Genomic DNA, 16,128 nt, shown 5'->3' on the forward strand with positions numbered 1-16,128 from the left:
CACTATCAAGGGCTACCTTTCTGCCCTTTCTACCTTTTTAAGGCTACCTGATAAGCCTTCTTTGTTCAAGTCTCCGATTGTAAATAGGTTCTTGAAGGGCATCACTCATATGTTCCCCCCTGTTCCTTTTGTGATGCCTCAGTGGGACTTGAACCTTGTACTAACTTATCTGATGTGCGCTCCCTTCGAGCCACTTCATAACTGTCCTCTCCATCTTCTTACCCTTAAGACTGCTTTCCTGGTTGCCATCACCTCTGTCAGGAGAGTGAGTGAACTCCAGGCTCTTTCATCCAAGCCTCCTTTCCTTTCTGTCCATCCGGACAAGGTTGTGTTGCGGACAAGACCCTCTTTCCTGCCCAAGGTAGTCACAGCCTTCCACATCGGGCAGTCCATCACCTTGCCACCTTCTTTCCGCCTCCGCACCCCTCTAAAGAGGAAGAGCGGCTCCACCGTCTGGACCCAAAACGTGCGTTCTCTTTCTATTTGGATCTCACATACCAGGGATGACCAACTCTTTGTTGGTTACGTGGGCGCTAAGAAGGGACGGGCGGTGCACAAACGGACCATCTCTCGGTGGATCGTGTTGTGCATCCAAGCGTGTTACTCTTTGGCTAAGAAGGAACCTCCTATTGGGCTGAGGGCCCACTCCACTCGGGCCACGGCGACTACTACTGCCCTGGGCCGAGGAGTCCCCTTGCAGGACATTTGTCAGGCAGCTACGTGGGCCTCTCTGCACATGTTCGCAAGACACTACTGCCTGGACAGCCAAGTCCGGAGGGATGGCTTCTTTGGCCGTTCCGTCCTCCAGGACTTTCTGGTGTGATTATTGGTTCGCAGACCCACCACCGGTGTTGGTATTGCTGGGGTATCTATTTTAAGGTAAGGAATCTATAACTAACGTGTCTCTTTCAGATGCACAAGTTACTACTTGTGTAACGATATATCTGAAAGGGACATTAGTTAGTGATAGATTCCTTACCGACCCACCCATCCACCCCGTTCTGCGAACCGATATCTAGGGTTAAGGTCACCCCCTTTCAGGGCGCTAGTTTCATGGCACCAGTGTTAGTTCTATCATGGCTCTGCGTATCTGGCGCGGAAAAGCTGTGTATAAGAACTGATGTCAGCGCGTGAGGGCGGCGTCTACGTACTCCGTTGATGTCATTCCGGCGCTGCCGACGCCGACCACGGACGCGGAGCCGCGGGCGACACCTACCGACGCGCAGGGGTATTGCTACGAAAAAGTTTCCGGATCCAGTCTGACGCCTGGGGATATTCTAAGTTAAGGAATCTATCACTAACTAATGTCTGTTACAGATACATCGTTACACAAGTAGTAACTTTTGCTTCAGGATTACTAAAGAGGTACGATGAGGGTTAACAAATTGATCAAATCTAGGCATATAATAATAATATTTTGGTATTGCACACCAGATTAGCTGAACAAGTGGTTTCCGTTGATCCAAGATACGTGTGGGAGAGGTACTAGAGACAGAGCGTCCCTATTCATGTTTGGTGGGTCTGCCTGGTACTGTATATGTTTTGGAAATAGATCTAAGCAGCTAAAGTTGACGGTTTGGGGTCTAAATTCTGTAATGGTGGGAAAGACAGAATTGGCTTTGATCTTCCCATTGCTGATCATAGCAATATTTGTTCTTGCCAGCCTTTGAAGACAAATGGTGATCCAGACAATGAACATGTAGTACATTAAAATCCGAATGGACACAAAGGTGATGGAGTATGTAGATGTGGATTTGAGGATAGGAAATCTATTCTTAACTATATGTTCGAGGCATATGAGCTGCAGATTACACACTATGCATAGATGGCCACCTAGTGTTGGGCCCTGATGTTTGCAGTTTGTTTTGTTGTAGAAAAGTCTTTGAAAGTCACGGGATAGGTGACTCCTCCTTTGGATGATACTGCGCATGAGCATCGGCTCCACCCCCAGATTGTTTTTTTCTGCCACCGGGCTCGGATGTGTTTCCAGCGATCCGTGTTGGCACCGATTTCTTTCAACGCTACTCTTCAACACCGAAAACTTTGATTCCGGTCGTCGTGGACGGCCTTCGGGCCTAACTAGGCCTCGACTCCAGCTCATGGAAAGGACGCCATTTAAAAAGTGTCCTTAATGTGGGTCGAAGTTTCCCCACACCGACCTTCATGAAGTGTGTAACCTTTGCCTCTCCCCGGAGCACGAGGCCAGAGACTGTTCCACTTGTGCCTCTTTCCACTCCAAGAAGACTATCCGGGACCGAAGAGCGAGGCGACATCTTCGAGGAAGGCGTCAACGTTCCAGAACAACACGACGTGGACAGCAATTCCGAGGCAGAAGACTTTGAAGTCGAGGACATCACTCCAGCACAGCGGGTCGTAAGTAAGACCGTCGACCCCGACCCTTCCTCGACACACCCAAAGAATGCCCCGGTCACACCCTCGCTCTCGGGTGCACACCGACACACTGCTTCTACTGCCCCACCTTCGGGCCCAGCTAAGAAGCTAATGAAGCCTTCAGGCGACTCTGGCTCGAGTCTGCCTTCGCACGGTGCCGGCGCACACTTACCGGCACCGAAAAAGACAACTTCACCGGCCACGCCAACATCCAAACAATCGGCGCCGAAACATACCACTACTCCTTCGGCACCGAAACCCAGGACGGAACCAAGCAAACCCTCTTCAGATTCGAAAAAACCACCGGAACGGAAAAAACCATTGGATCCAAAAAACATACCGGGACTGAAAAAACCCTCGGAACCGAAAAAAGTTTCGGAGCCGAAAGAGACTCCTGCTTCTCCGGTTAAAGACATTGCTAAAAAAGTCAAAACAAACCGCTTCGGTGCCAAAACCTTCCTCCGCACCAAAAGATCGGCCTCCTGCAGAGGACTTACTTTATCCAGACCCTGCTCAAAAGACTCTTGCTAAAGATCCAATCACTGGACAGCTGATTTTGGCTTAAAAAAAGCGACCACTGGACACACCAGCTCCAGCGCTGCATTCAAAGAAAAAGGACATGGCTACCTCTCCCTTAAGACTGCCTTCCCCTTCTCTTTCACCTGTACCATCACCACATCTTCCCATACCACAACATTCCCCAGCATCCTCTATCATCCCAGACGATGACAACAGGGATGAAAGCTCTGATGACATGGGGGGTAACATGCCTGATCCAGCTACTCCTACAGGATCACCTGACCCGTGGGATGATTATAACACCCCAGATGTCCCAAATGTCCCTCAGGATGACATATACCACTCAAGGTCTTCCCCACCAGAAGACACTATGGGTTTCAAGCAATTAATTCACAGGGCTGTGCAATATCATGGGGTAGACATGCATACAGACCCTGTAGATAAAGACTTCTTAATGGATACCTTTGATAGTGCACAAAGGTCCTCATCCATTTTACCAATGCTTAAAGGAGTGATTAAGCATGCTTCTAAAGTCTTCAAAGACCCATTCAGAACTCGGGTCATTAACCCTCGCATAGAGAAAAAATATAAAGCTGCACCCTTAGACCCAGCATATATTAAAGGTCCTGTACCACTAGACTCACTTGTCGTTTCCAATGCATGCAAGAGAGCAAACTCACAAACATCAGATGAAGCTCCACCACCAGATAAAGAGTCTAGGTTACTTGACACATCAGGGAAAAGAACAGCGTCTCAAGCAGCAAACATGTGGCGTATCGCCAATACACAGGCATTATTAGCCAGATACGACAGGGCACATTATGACGAATTAGAATCATTAATGAGGCACCTTCCTGATAAGTACAAAGATAGAGCAAATTAACTTATCCAGGAGGGGAAAAACATCACAAACTCCTCTATTCGGTGTGCACTAGATGCAGCAGGTACTGCCTCTAGGGCAGTTAACACCAGCGTCCTATAGCGTAGACATGCCTGGCTACACATATCAGGGTTCAAACTTGAAGTACAAACTGCCATTCTTAATCAACCCTTTGATGAGCAACACCTATTCGGAACTAACGTAGATGTATCACTTGAAAAAATGAAAAAAGATACAGATACCGCCAAATTTATGGGAGCCCTGCAGTCGCAGGCTCCTAGACGTTCATTTTGTTGCTCATCCTATCTAAGTGCCACCAGGGGATACTCTTCGGACACAGCTTCTACCTCGTACAAAGCCCGCACACGGTCCACTTACAGCAAGGGCTACCAAAGGGGTGGTCACAGGGGTAACAATAACAAAGGAAGAGGTAAAAATAACAACTCCCGCTCTGCCTCTATCCCTGCCCAATGACTCCCTTCCCCTTCCCCCATCCCATTCCACTCCTGTCGGGGGAAGACTTCAACAATACCTGCCAGCTTGGGAAAATATCACATCAGACAGGTGGGTGCTCCAAATAATTCAGTCAGGTTACTGTCTAGAACTAACATCCACCCCCCTCCCCAAACATACCACTCGAGCAACGTCCAATGTCACAAGAACATTTAACACTACTCAGACAGGAGGTAATATCCCTCCTGCAGAAAAATGCAATAGAAATAGTTCCAGAGCATCAGAAAAACGAGTATACTCACTATATTTCCTAATACCAAAGAAGGACCGCTCTTTAAGACCCATCCTAGACCTCAGACCTCTAAACATTTACATACAGTCGGACCATTTTCACATGGTCACACTCCAACAAGTCCTTCCACTTCTGGAACTAAACGACTTCTTGGTCACCCTAGATCTCAAGGACACCTACTTCCATATTCCCATCCACACAGCGCACAGAAAATATCTCAGATTTGTGCTAGACAGGCAGCACTACCAAAGTGCTTCCATTCGGAGTCACAACAGCTCCAAATGCTTAGCAGTAGTAGCGGTCCTAGGATGCTTGATTCCGGTCCAGGGAAGACATGGCTTGGCAGTTCGGGCTGGACTGTTCCCATGAGGCACAGGGTCAGACTGATTTGCATATGGCCATGTCTGAACTGGGGTGGCAGAGTTGGCTAAAGAACGGTGATGGATTAAACCCAGACCTGTTGACTGGGTGTGAGTGTTTGATTGGTTCAGATGCTCCGTCCATCACCACCCCCTTTTGTAGCAGTAGTAGCAGCACACCTAAGAAGACAACATATTCATGTCTTCCCATATCTAGACAACTGGCTCATAAAAGCCAGTTCATACAGCCAGTGTGTACAACACACTCATGCTACTATTCAACTGCTTCACCACTTGGGATTCACAGTAAATCACACCAAATCGCATCTGCAACCCTCGCACATACAACAGAATCATTTCAAATGCAAGTGTCAGGCAAAGCTGTCTTTGTCCGCACAGACAATATGACAGTGATGCACTACATAAACAAACAAGGGAGAACACACTCTCTGCAGCTCTCCCGGTTAGCTTAGCAGATATGGAGATGGGCTATACCGCTGAAGATCTTCTTCTTAGCCCAACACGTCCCAGGAGTACAAAACCCTATGGCAGATCTGCTAAGTTGACAAACACAGCAGATCCACGAGTGGGAACTTCATCCGCAAGTTCTTCATCCGTTCTTTCAAATGTGGGGACAACCTCAGATAGACCTCTTTGCCACCCACAAAAATGCAAAATGCCCAAGCTTTACCGCCAGATACCCACACCCATTGTCCAAAGGAAATGCAATATGGATGAACTGGTCAAAGCTATTTGCATACGCTTTTCCTCCTCTCCCACTACTTCCGTTAGTGGTACGCAAACTACAACAACATTCCCTGACGCTCATTCTAGTCGCTCCAACTTGGGCCAGACAACAGTGGTACACCACGCTGTTGCAGATGTCTTTAGTACCACACCAAAAACTAAACGCCTATTAACAGAGAACCATGGAGAGATCAGCCCCCCGGACCCAGCTCAGCTCAACCTAGCGATCTGGCTCCTGAGGTCATAGAGTTTGGTTACCTCAACCTTCCTCCAGAATGCATGAACATCATTAAAGAAGCTAGACGTCCCACTACTCGAGCATGTTATGCTGCTAAGTGGAAACGCTTTGTCATATACTCCCAAAACAACCAGATAAATCCCTTAGACGTGTCTATCCAACACATCATAGGATATCTATTACTCCTTCAAAAGTGTAATTTAGCCTATACGTCTATCAGACTACACCTTGCTGCCATTGTAGCATACTTACAAAATAGACAACATCTATCTCTTTTGGGAGGAACAGCTATAAAAGCTTTCATGGAAAGACTCAAAAGAATAATTCCTCCCAGAACGCCACTGGCACCAGTGTGGAACTTGAACATTGTTCTTACAAGATTAAAGGGTCCTCCCTTTGAACCATTATATAAATGTTAATTGCAATTCCTAACCTGGAAAGTAGCTTTCCTAGTAGCAATTACTTCTTTCAGAAGAGTTAGTGAACTACAAGCATTTACCATTCAAAAACCTTTTTTGCAAATGCATCATAACAAAGTGGTTCTTCGTACTAATCCTAAATTCCTTCCTAAAGTCTCATTTCACCATTCCATCTAAATCAATCCGTTGAGCTGCCCGTATTTTTCTCACAGCCTCAAACAGTCGCAGAAAGAGCTCTACACACCTTAGAGGTCAAAAGAGCATTACTGTACTATATCGAAAGGACCCAAACTTTTCGTAAAAAAACAAAACAACTTTTTGTGTCTTTTTCAACGCCACATAAAGGCAACCCCATACCAAAATCCGGGATCGCCAGATGGATTGTTAAATGCATACAAATATGTTACCAGAAAGCCAAACGTATGTTAACAATTCCTCCAAAAGCCCATTCAACAAGAAAGATAGGGGCTTCAATGGCATTCTTGGGAAACATTCCCCTAGATGACATATGCAGAGCAGCTACATGGCTTACACCACACACATTCACAAAGCATTACTGTGTAGATGTGCAAACTAAACAACAAGCCACTGTGGGCCAGGCTGTACTAAAAACACTGTTTCAAACAACAGCAACAGATACTGGTGGTCGCCGCTAGGTGTGGGTACTGCTATACAATCTATGCATAGTGTGTAATCTGCAGCTCATCTGCCTCGAACGGAAAATGTTACTTACCAGTATGCATCTGTTCTTGGCATATAGAGCGGCAGAGTTGCACACGCCCACCCGCCTCTCCGGCTACCTTTATCTGTTCCAGTATTATCTTAATTAGATGCAAATCATATGGACATCACTACCTCTTGTACAGCTCCATCATTTCCCTAATGGCGAAAAACAATCTGGGGATGGAGCCGATGCCCATGCGCAGTATCATCCAAAGGAGGAGTCACCTATCCCGTGACTTCCAAAGACTTTTCTACAACAAAACAAACTGCAACTATCAGGGCCCAACACTAGGTGGCCATCTATGCATAGTGTGTAACTCTGCAGCTCTACATGCCAAGAACAGATGCATACTGGAAAGTAGCATTTTCCATATATACTTATTTCTAAGATACTTTGGTAGTCCATATTCTGACCATAATATTTTTGCACTTGATATTCTGAATAGAATAATGTTGCCTCACAGTAACCTAGCTGTTGTCTTTAGAGAGTCCCCATTGTGTTTTGTACAAAATATACAGAGCAGCTACCCTCTTCTCTCTAACTGACCTGTTCTTCAGATAAATCTGGTGAACTTTATTTTTGGTAATATCTGTGTAGGTTTGATTTATGTTTCTGACAGTCTTTCTTTTTTCACTAGATCTCAACCGAAACTGCCTCTGAATTCAAACTGTTTGATCAGGAGATGATGCCAGTTAACAATTCCCTACAAAAGTAAGTAGATTCGTGAACGACAATAATTGTCTGTCTTAGACATTTAGATCTTTTGTAGTAAGTAATTTTCCAGTCATTCATTTTCCTGCTACCTAGTAGCTGGTGTTATGGTAACTGCTAATTTTTTTTTTTTAAGTTTGTAGCTTTTTTTCTCCAGTTTTCTATTTTGTTCAGTCCCCTTTTGTCTGTGTCAATTGCTCGTTTTAGACGCTTTATCAGTTTTTCGCAACATCTGGTAACCCACAAATCGTATTTTTTTAGGCTTTTTCCTTTCTTTCGCAAGAGCATCCTTCAGTTTCAACCTTCTCAGATTTCCTCGGACTGTGGGGCACCTCAATATACGCCCTTTTGACATTGGATGGCATTTTACCTTCTTAGTCCATTGTAAGCAGCCCAGAGCATGTCAACTGCACTCTTGTGTTTGAGTGAGGGCAGTTTTGAAAACAGATTTGTTTTGTCTGTCTTGTGTTGTTGCATGTGTATTCTAATCTCCCCACCCCTTCTTGTGTTTATACATTGCCTCAGGGGGTGCGGGGTGGTGAAGTTGTACTTTTTGACCCTCTCCCCTTATTTGTGAGTAGTGGCACCATCACATCAGACAGGTGGGTTCTGCTACCCCTCCAGCCATGCCACCACAATACCTCCGCATGTCAAGGGATCACTTGACACTTCTCCAGCAGAAAGTTACTGCCCTCTTGGCCAAGGGGGCCATCGAGCGCGTTCTGACGCCAGAAGTAGGTCATGGTTGTTACTCCCGCTACTTCTTGGTTCCAAAGAAGGACAAAGGCCTGCGGCCTATCTTGAACCTTCGGAATGTCAATCGCTTTCTCCGGAAGGAGAAGTTCAAGATGCTCACACTTGCTCAGGTCTTGTCTACCCTCGACCCGCAAGACTGGTTGGTAGCGTTTGACCTGCAGAACGCCTATTTTCATATCCCCGTCCTGCCGGCCCACTGGCGTTACCTACGATTCATGGTAGGGCAGGAGCATTTTCAGTTCACAGTGCTCCCTTTTTGCCTTACAAGCACCCCTCGGGTGTTCACGAAAGTGATGGCGGAGGTCGCAGCTCATCTGCGCTGATCAGGGGTTTCAGTCTTCCCCCTATCTCGACGACTGGTTGTTGAAGGCGGGCTTGCCCGATTCAGTTGTCTCCCATCTCCAGACTACGACCGTCCTCCTTTATTTGCTAGGGTTCTCCATCAACGTGCCGAAGTCACACCTGGTCCCCTCTCAGAAGCTCCTCTTCATCGGAGCGGTTCTGGACACGGCGCAGTTTCGGGTCTATCCTCCCGCACAGCGAGTCCAGGACATTCGGGCTATGAGTCCGATCTTTCAGCCCTTGTCCCGGGTTTCGGTCAAGACGACCTTGAGGCTGCTGGGCCTCATGGCCTCCTGCATCCTGCTCACCAACCATGCAGGATGGCATATGCGGGCTCTGCAGTGGGAACTGAAGTTCCAGTGGGCGTAGCATCAGGGGAACCTGTCCGATTACGTCCAGATCTCGGAGGGCACTGCACAACAATTGCAGTGGTGGCTCACGAATCGGCATTGGGTCAGCAACAGATCCCTCTCCCGTCCCCAACCGGAGCACACAGTGGTGACGGATGCGTCCCTCCTGGGATGGGGCGGCCACATGGGAGAGGCAGAGAGCAGAGGCAGAGAGCAGAGGCCTCTGGTCTCCGGTGGAGTCCAATCTCCATATAAACATTCTGGAGCTTTGGGCGATCTTTCTTGCACTGAAGGCGTTCCTTCCCTCTGTCAAGAGGAAGGTGGTGCAAGTGTTCACAGATAACACCACCACCATGTGGTATTGCAACAAACAGGGCGGGTGGGGTCGTGGACCCTGTGTCAGGAGGCCCTGCGCCTCTGGACATGGCTGGAAAGTCAAGGCATTTCTTTGACGGTTCAACAACTGGCAGGTTCTTTGAACGCCAGGGCAGACTAACTCAGCCGCCAGTGCATTATGGATCACAAATGGCTTCTTCACTCTGAGGTGGTGCAAGGTCTCTTTTGACAGTGGGGAGAGCCTAGGTTAGATCTATTTGCCACCGAAGAGAACGCGCAATGTCAGCTGTTCTGCTTTTTGGAATTTCCAAGGCTGTACTCGCTCGGTGACGCTTTTCGTCATGAGTGGAGCTGCTGTCTATTGTACTCCTTTCCTCTATACCACTTCTACCCAGAGTGCTGAAGAAGATTCGACACGACCGGGCCCAAGTCATTCATGTGGCACCGGACTGGGCTCGAAGAGTTTGGTATCCCGAGCTACTCAGTATGAGCATGGATCCGACTGCCTCTTCGGGAGGATCTTCCGTCACAGCAGCAGAGGACAGTCCTCCACCCGAACCTGTCCAGCCTCCACCTACATGCGTGGAGATTGAGCAGCGACAGTTGATTCCATTTGACTTACCTCCTGAAGTATGTGATGTCATTCTGGCAGCCAGGCGTCCCTCCACTAAATCGGTATACGCCTGCAAGTGGACACATTTGTGGCATGGTGCACAGCAAAGACTGTGGATCCCCTTTCTGTCCCTCTTTCAGAGGTCCTTTTGTTCCTTCTTTCTTTGGCCTGGCAGGGCTCTGCTATGGGCACTTTCGAGGGCTAACTTTCTGCAATCTCGGCCTTTCTCAGGCTCCCTGATCAGCCCTCTCTTTTCAAGTCCCCTGTAGTTAATAGATTTCTCAAAGGCATTACTCACCTTTTCCCTCCGATTCCGTTTGTGATGCCACAGTGGAACGGGAATCTGGTACTTACTTTTTTGATGTGCGCTCCCTTTGAGCCGCTCCACAACTGTCCTCTTCGTTTGTTGACTTTGAAGACTGCTTTCCTGGTTGCTATCACCTCCGCTAAGCGTGTGAGTGAGCTCCAGGCTCTTTCTTCTAAGCCACCTTTTCTGTCATCCATCCGGACAGGTTGTGCTTCTCACACGTCCTTCCTTCTTGCCAAAAGTGGTCACTGCTTTTCACATAGGACAGACTATCACCTTGCCCACTTTATTTCCACCTACGCACCCTTCCAGACAGAAAGAGAGGCTCCACCGTCTGGACCCAAAACGTGCGCTTTCCTTTTATCTGAATCGCACACAACAGTTCCGGGTGGATGACCTGCTCTTTGTTGGCTACTTGGGCGCCAAGAAAGGCCGGGCTGTACACAAGAGGACTATCTCCCGCTGGGTCGTCTTGTGAATCAAAGCCTGTTATTCTCTGGCTAAGAAGGAACCTCCGGTGGGGTTGTGCGCCCGTTCTAACAGGGCGACAGCAGCTACTACTGCATTGGGACATGGTGTCCCCATGCAAGACATCTGTCAGGCAACCACGTGGGCCTCACTGCACGCTTTTACTAAGCATTGTTGCCTTGACAGTCAAGTCCGGAGAGAAGGTTTCTTAGGCCATTCTTTTCTCCGTGACTTTCTGGTGTGATCTTTGTTCACAGACCCTCCACAGGGGTTGGTATACCTGGGTATCTATTCTAAGGTAAGGAATCTATCACTAATGTGTCTCTTTCAGATGCACAAGGTACACAAGTAGATATTTTATTAAATTCCACACCCCTGAGGCTGATGGGCACCTCTTCCAAAAATTGATGATTTAATTGTGTCTTTATCTGGGGCATCGATATTTCTAAATTGGACATGCGTTCCGCATATCATCAACTTGTTCTCAGTAAGGAGTCCAAGCATTTGACTGCCTTTGTCGCTTCAGAGGGTGTTTTTTAGTTTTGTAGGGACCATTTGGATTGGTTTCAGTGGCTGCTACTTTTCAGAGAGTGATTGAGGATTTGTTGAGTGCCATTTCTGGTGTTCGTCTAGTATTTGTAAAGCGTAAACAATTACCCCAAGGTGTTAAGGCACTGGGGGCCATCAAAAAGATTAAGCGAGCTATTGCCCAGAGTCAGATGGTGCTGGACGGATCGAACTGTGAGCCCCCGGGTTCCGGAGTCAGTTGCCCTGGCCTATGCCCCACACCTCTTCTTTGTTCAAGATTTAATTTTTCAAGATTATGTGTTACTCCATGGTGAGGATGAAGTTGAGCACAACAGCACTTTGAATGTAGTGTTAAAAGCCATGTCAGAATAAGGTTTGAAATTGAGAAAAGACAAATGTGTATTTGGAGTAAAAGAAATTGAATACTTGGGTCATCATTTTGAATAGGGGAAAATAAGAAGACGGATTGTCTTTCACGTCTTCCAGTTTCATCGGAACCTGATGTGATTAAAGAGGATGTGAAATATTTGGTGGCTAATATTTGTTGATCGTATGTAGGATGTGTGTCTGAATAAAAAGGGAAAGAAGCTTTGAAGGAAGACAGTATTTTGAAAGAAGTGAAGAGTTATGTGACTGCTGGTCGGCCAAGAGAAAAGAACCTATCTTTGGTATTACAGAGTTTTTGGAAAATTTAAGATGAATTGTTGATGGAGGGTGATTTTCTTTTTCGAAGTGATAAATGAATTCCACCTTTTAATATTAGAAACCAGTAACTTACTCTCAGTCATGAAGTGCATTTAGGCATGACTTCCAACAAGAAAAGATTAAGGATTCTGTGTTAGTGGTGAGGAATGAACAGAGATGGTGAGGAATGTGTTTCTTAGTGTATTAATTGTCAGCAAAATTACAAAGTCTTACAACAAGGGTATCGCCCTTGACTGTTGTTGTTTCACCTACAAATGTGTGGGAAAGGGTTGCCATTGATTTTTGGGGCCTTTCTGTTATCTTCCAGAACAACACAAGTATGCCATTGTTTTGGTAGACTGTTCTAAAGTGATTGGAGGTTTTTGACTTATATTTTTGCCATGGAGGGTTTTCCTGTCTCATTAATGTCTGATAATGGTACAGCTTACTTCAAAATAAATTGAGGTTTTGAATGGGGCTGGTATAAAACAAAAATGGTGAAGTTTGTATCACTTACAAGCGAATGGTCTTGTAGAAAGAATGAATAGGATGGTTGTAGAATGTGTACATTGAGCATGTTATTAGAGCTATTAGAGATCTGCTTCAGGCACATCGTACCACATCCAACCGAGACAGGTGTCATCTCTTTTTGTGCTTTAAGAGGAAGAAAATCTTTTGATTTTCTTTGCCACCAAGGTTGTCTATTTTTTGTATTTTGGTGAATGATGCATCATCAGGAATTCTGGGGGAAGAGTGTTTCAGGAATATGTTGTTTCTAGATGTAGTCAGAGTAAGATCAGATTTAATTCCATTATAGGTACAAAGAAATTGCATGTCTGCAAAGGTGATTGGATGCGTGTGAAGCTACCAAAATGCAATGGGGAAAATAGGGGGAGTGAGATTTAGTCAACCTCATAAAGAGCAAGAAAAAAGTGAAAACTCTAGTGCTCTGAAAATGGTAAATAGTGATATCAGTAGTAATATTGGGAAGGTATTGGTGATTGTGCGAGGGTGTTGTTTAGATTCTGATTTTCATGAATCTGTAGGCACTTAGAAGCATCTTGTTAATAAATCTTCTTCTAGTGCAGGTGATGGTTCAACTGGTTCGACAAATCAATGTAAGCTGTACAGAGTTGAGTCTGTACCAGCAAAATTTCAAAACTATGATGTGTTAAATCATATACATGTAGTGTTGTTACCTTGTATCATTTTTTGCATCTTAATTATGGACTGTAAAATATATATATATAATATATATATATATATATATTACGTTCGGTGCGAAGCAGCACAGCACAGCCCACGCCACGCCACGCAGCTAAACGGAAATTTGAGTAAAGCCACAGACTCCGTGCTCTCGTTCTCAGTGCTTTTTATTCGTGATGAAATACAGCCCACCAGTCGCCATGACGCGTTTCACCTCAGCCGAGGCTTGATCACATGTCATGAAAAGAAGGAAGGAAGTAACCTAAATAGCATGGTTGATCACATGATCGGTAGTACATCCTGTTTAAATTAAAGGGGTATACATCAAATTGCCATCAAGGGCGCAGTGCCCTAGTTACACCACAGTCACATCCCAAAGGAAGTCAATGAAATCATTCTACATTCACATTATGTGTAAACAATCAATACCATCATTGTGGAATTAATGTGCAAAAAGAGGCAAAAATTCATAAATGTCAGTTTAGAAAAATTCTAAAAACATTTGTTTTCAAAAAAATAATTTCTGAATTCATATATTTACATAATGTACAATAAATATACAGTTATTTCCAATGGTTATCATGATAAAAAAAATCCATTATTTTAAGCCTCATGAGTCCTAGACAAGATCTATTATTTTGTTTATGCTATTTGCATTAGATAGGACTCCAAGTATTACATCATATGTGGTGTGATATTACGGGAGATGAGTGACTTATGACCCAAGTGGGTAAAGATGATACCTAGTGTTAACTATCCGAAATATATAATGTATATATATCTTGCTAGTTACTTCCCTGAGGGTCGTTAATGCAAACTAAAATTAAAGTGACTGTGCAACTAAAATTAAAATTAATGTTATAAAATTCTTATTTAAAGTGCAGGCTGCCGAACATAATCATATAGATCTTAAAACATTTCATCAACTGTGTGAGTGCCAGTAAGAGACACCATGGATCTTATCACATGATCATAAACATGTATACAGATCCTCAGTGCTATTCAGCCCCCCAGGTTGTTTGCTGTTTAATTCGAGGATGTAACGGGTTTCCAGTAGACGCAATGCTGTCTCTGTCTCCCCCCTCCTCAAAGGTAGAACGGAGTCCACCAGATAATATTGTAGCAAGTCTGGGTTGCTTTGATGGCATTTCTCGAAATGCCTCGCTACTGGATAGGCTTGGTCCTTCCCAGAGATCGCTCTTAGGTGCTGTAGGATGCGTTTGTGGGCGGGAAGACGTGTACTCCCTACATATTGTAGGCCACATGAGCACACTAATATATATACCACAAATTCCGTCTTGCACCCCAGCTTCTGTCTAATGGCAATAGGTTTATCATGGAAAGGACTTGTATAATGGGTTTTGTTGATGGCGTGCTTACAGGCTTTACAGACTTGACATTTTTTGAAACCTGTGATTCGTTCCCACCACTTCTTGGGAACGTCTAAGGTGTTACTCACAATAGCACTGCCTAACGAGGAAGATTTCCTAAATGTGATCTCTGGTCTGTTTTTCACTAGATCACCAATAACTGGATCTCCTTGTACAAGATTCCAGTTTTTAGAAAAAATCCTGCGAATCTCAGCATGTTGTTGACTATATGTGACAATGGCCCTACACTGTTTTTTATCTTTTGGTGTAGTTGTGATTTCAATTGTAGTAGTAGGGACAGGACAAACTCCTAGTAACTGTTCTCTTCTCAGTTTTGCTGTTTTGTTAATGGCCTCATCTATCATTTTGTGGCTGTAACCTCTTTCCAGAAAACGCATTTTACACTGAAGTTGAGCTGTTTTACATTCTTCCTCAGTGCTACAAATACGCTTTATTTGTAACATCTCCCCGTAGGGGATGCTGTGAATAAGGTGGCGAGGGTGGCTGCTAGAGGCGTGTAACACTGTGTTACCAGCGGTAACCTTTCTGTGTAATTTGGTTTCTATTTTGCTGTTCTTAACATATACTTATACATCCAGAAAATTAACTGAGACATTGCTAATCGTTGAGGTGAATTGAAGGTTTAAATCGTTTACATTTAACCTATCAACAAAATCGGCAGCACTTCTCATTGAACCCCTCCAGATAAAAAACAAATCATCAATATACCTGAGGTACAATATTGCATGTTGTTCCATTGTTGTTCTGTGCTGTCCCATTAAAGTCTGCTCCTCCCACAGCCCCATGTGTAAACACACGAAGCTGGGGGAGAAGCAAGACCCCATGGCCACCCCTCTTAATTGTTGATAGGCCTGGCCCCCAAACGTAAAGAAGTTCTGTTTTAGACATATATTCAGCATCCCCATAAGCATCTTGTTGTGCTGTGTGTTATGTATGGGGCGTTTATCCAGAAAGAATTGTGTTGCCTTCAAGCCGTCTATGTGCCTGATAGACGTGTACAGAGAACAAATGTCCAATGTCATAAGTAAATAATCTTCATTCCAACTCTGCTGAGATAATTTACACAAGAAGTCAGTTGTATCTCTTATGTAAGAGTTCAATCCTTTAACCCATTCCTGTAAAAAGAAATCAATGTACCTGGACAAATTTTCGGTCGCGCTGTTAATTGCCGATATTATCGGTCTCCCAGGTGGAACTAGTGGATCCTTGTGGATCTTCAGCAAAAGATAAAATGTAGGAATTACAGGGAATTCCTTTTTGAGGAATTTAAATTCATCCAAAGTGATCAATCCACAGCTACGCCATCCCATGAGTTTGGCATTGAGGTCATTCTAAGCCATTTTGATAGTGGTGATATTTGTTTTTCGATAACAGGCAGTGTCACTGAGTTGTTTCTCGGCTTCAGGCATATATT

The 16,128-nt window shown here is 45.0% G+C and overlaps 1 protein-coding gene across 3 annotated transcripts in view; it reads left to right on the top strand.

Annotated features, from left to right (window-relative positions):
* Positions 1-16,128, top strand: part of C3_1H18orf54 (chromosome 3_1 C18orf54 homolog) — a 144,559-nt gene that overhangs the window by 116,114 nt on the left and 12,317 nt on the right. For all 3 annotated transcript variants that reach the window (XM_086960403.1, XM_086960404.1, XM_086960405.1), the window contains one exon: positions 7,660-7,733. In XM_086960403.1, the coding sequence (XP_086816529.1) occupies positions 7,660-7,733 (74 nt within the window). The remainder of the gene's footprint in view (positions 1-7,659; positions 7,734-16,128) is intronic.

The sequence above is a fragment of the Lissotriton vulgaris genome, chromosome 3_1 (genome assembly GCF_964263255.1).
Source record: "Lissotriton vulgaris chromosome 3_1, aLisVul1.2, whole genome shotgun sequence".
NCBI lineage: Eukaryota > Metazoa > Chordata > Amphibia > Caudata > Salamandridae > Lissotriton > Lissotriton vulgaris.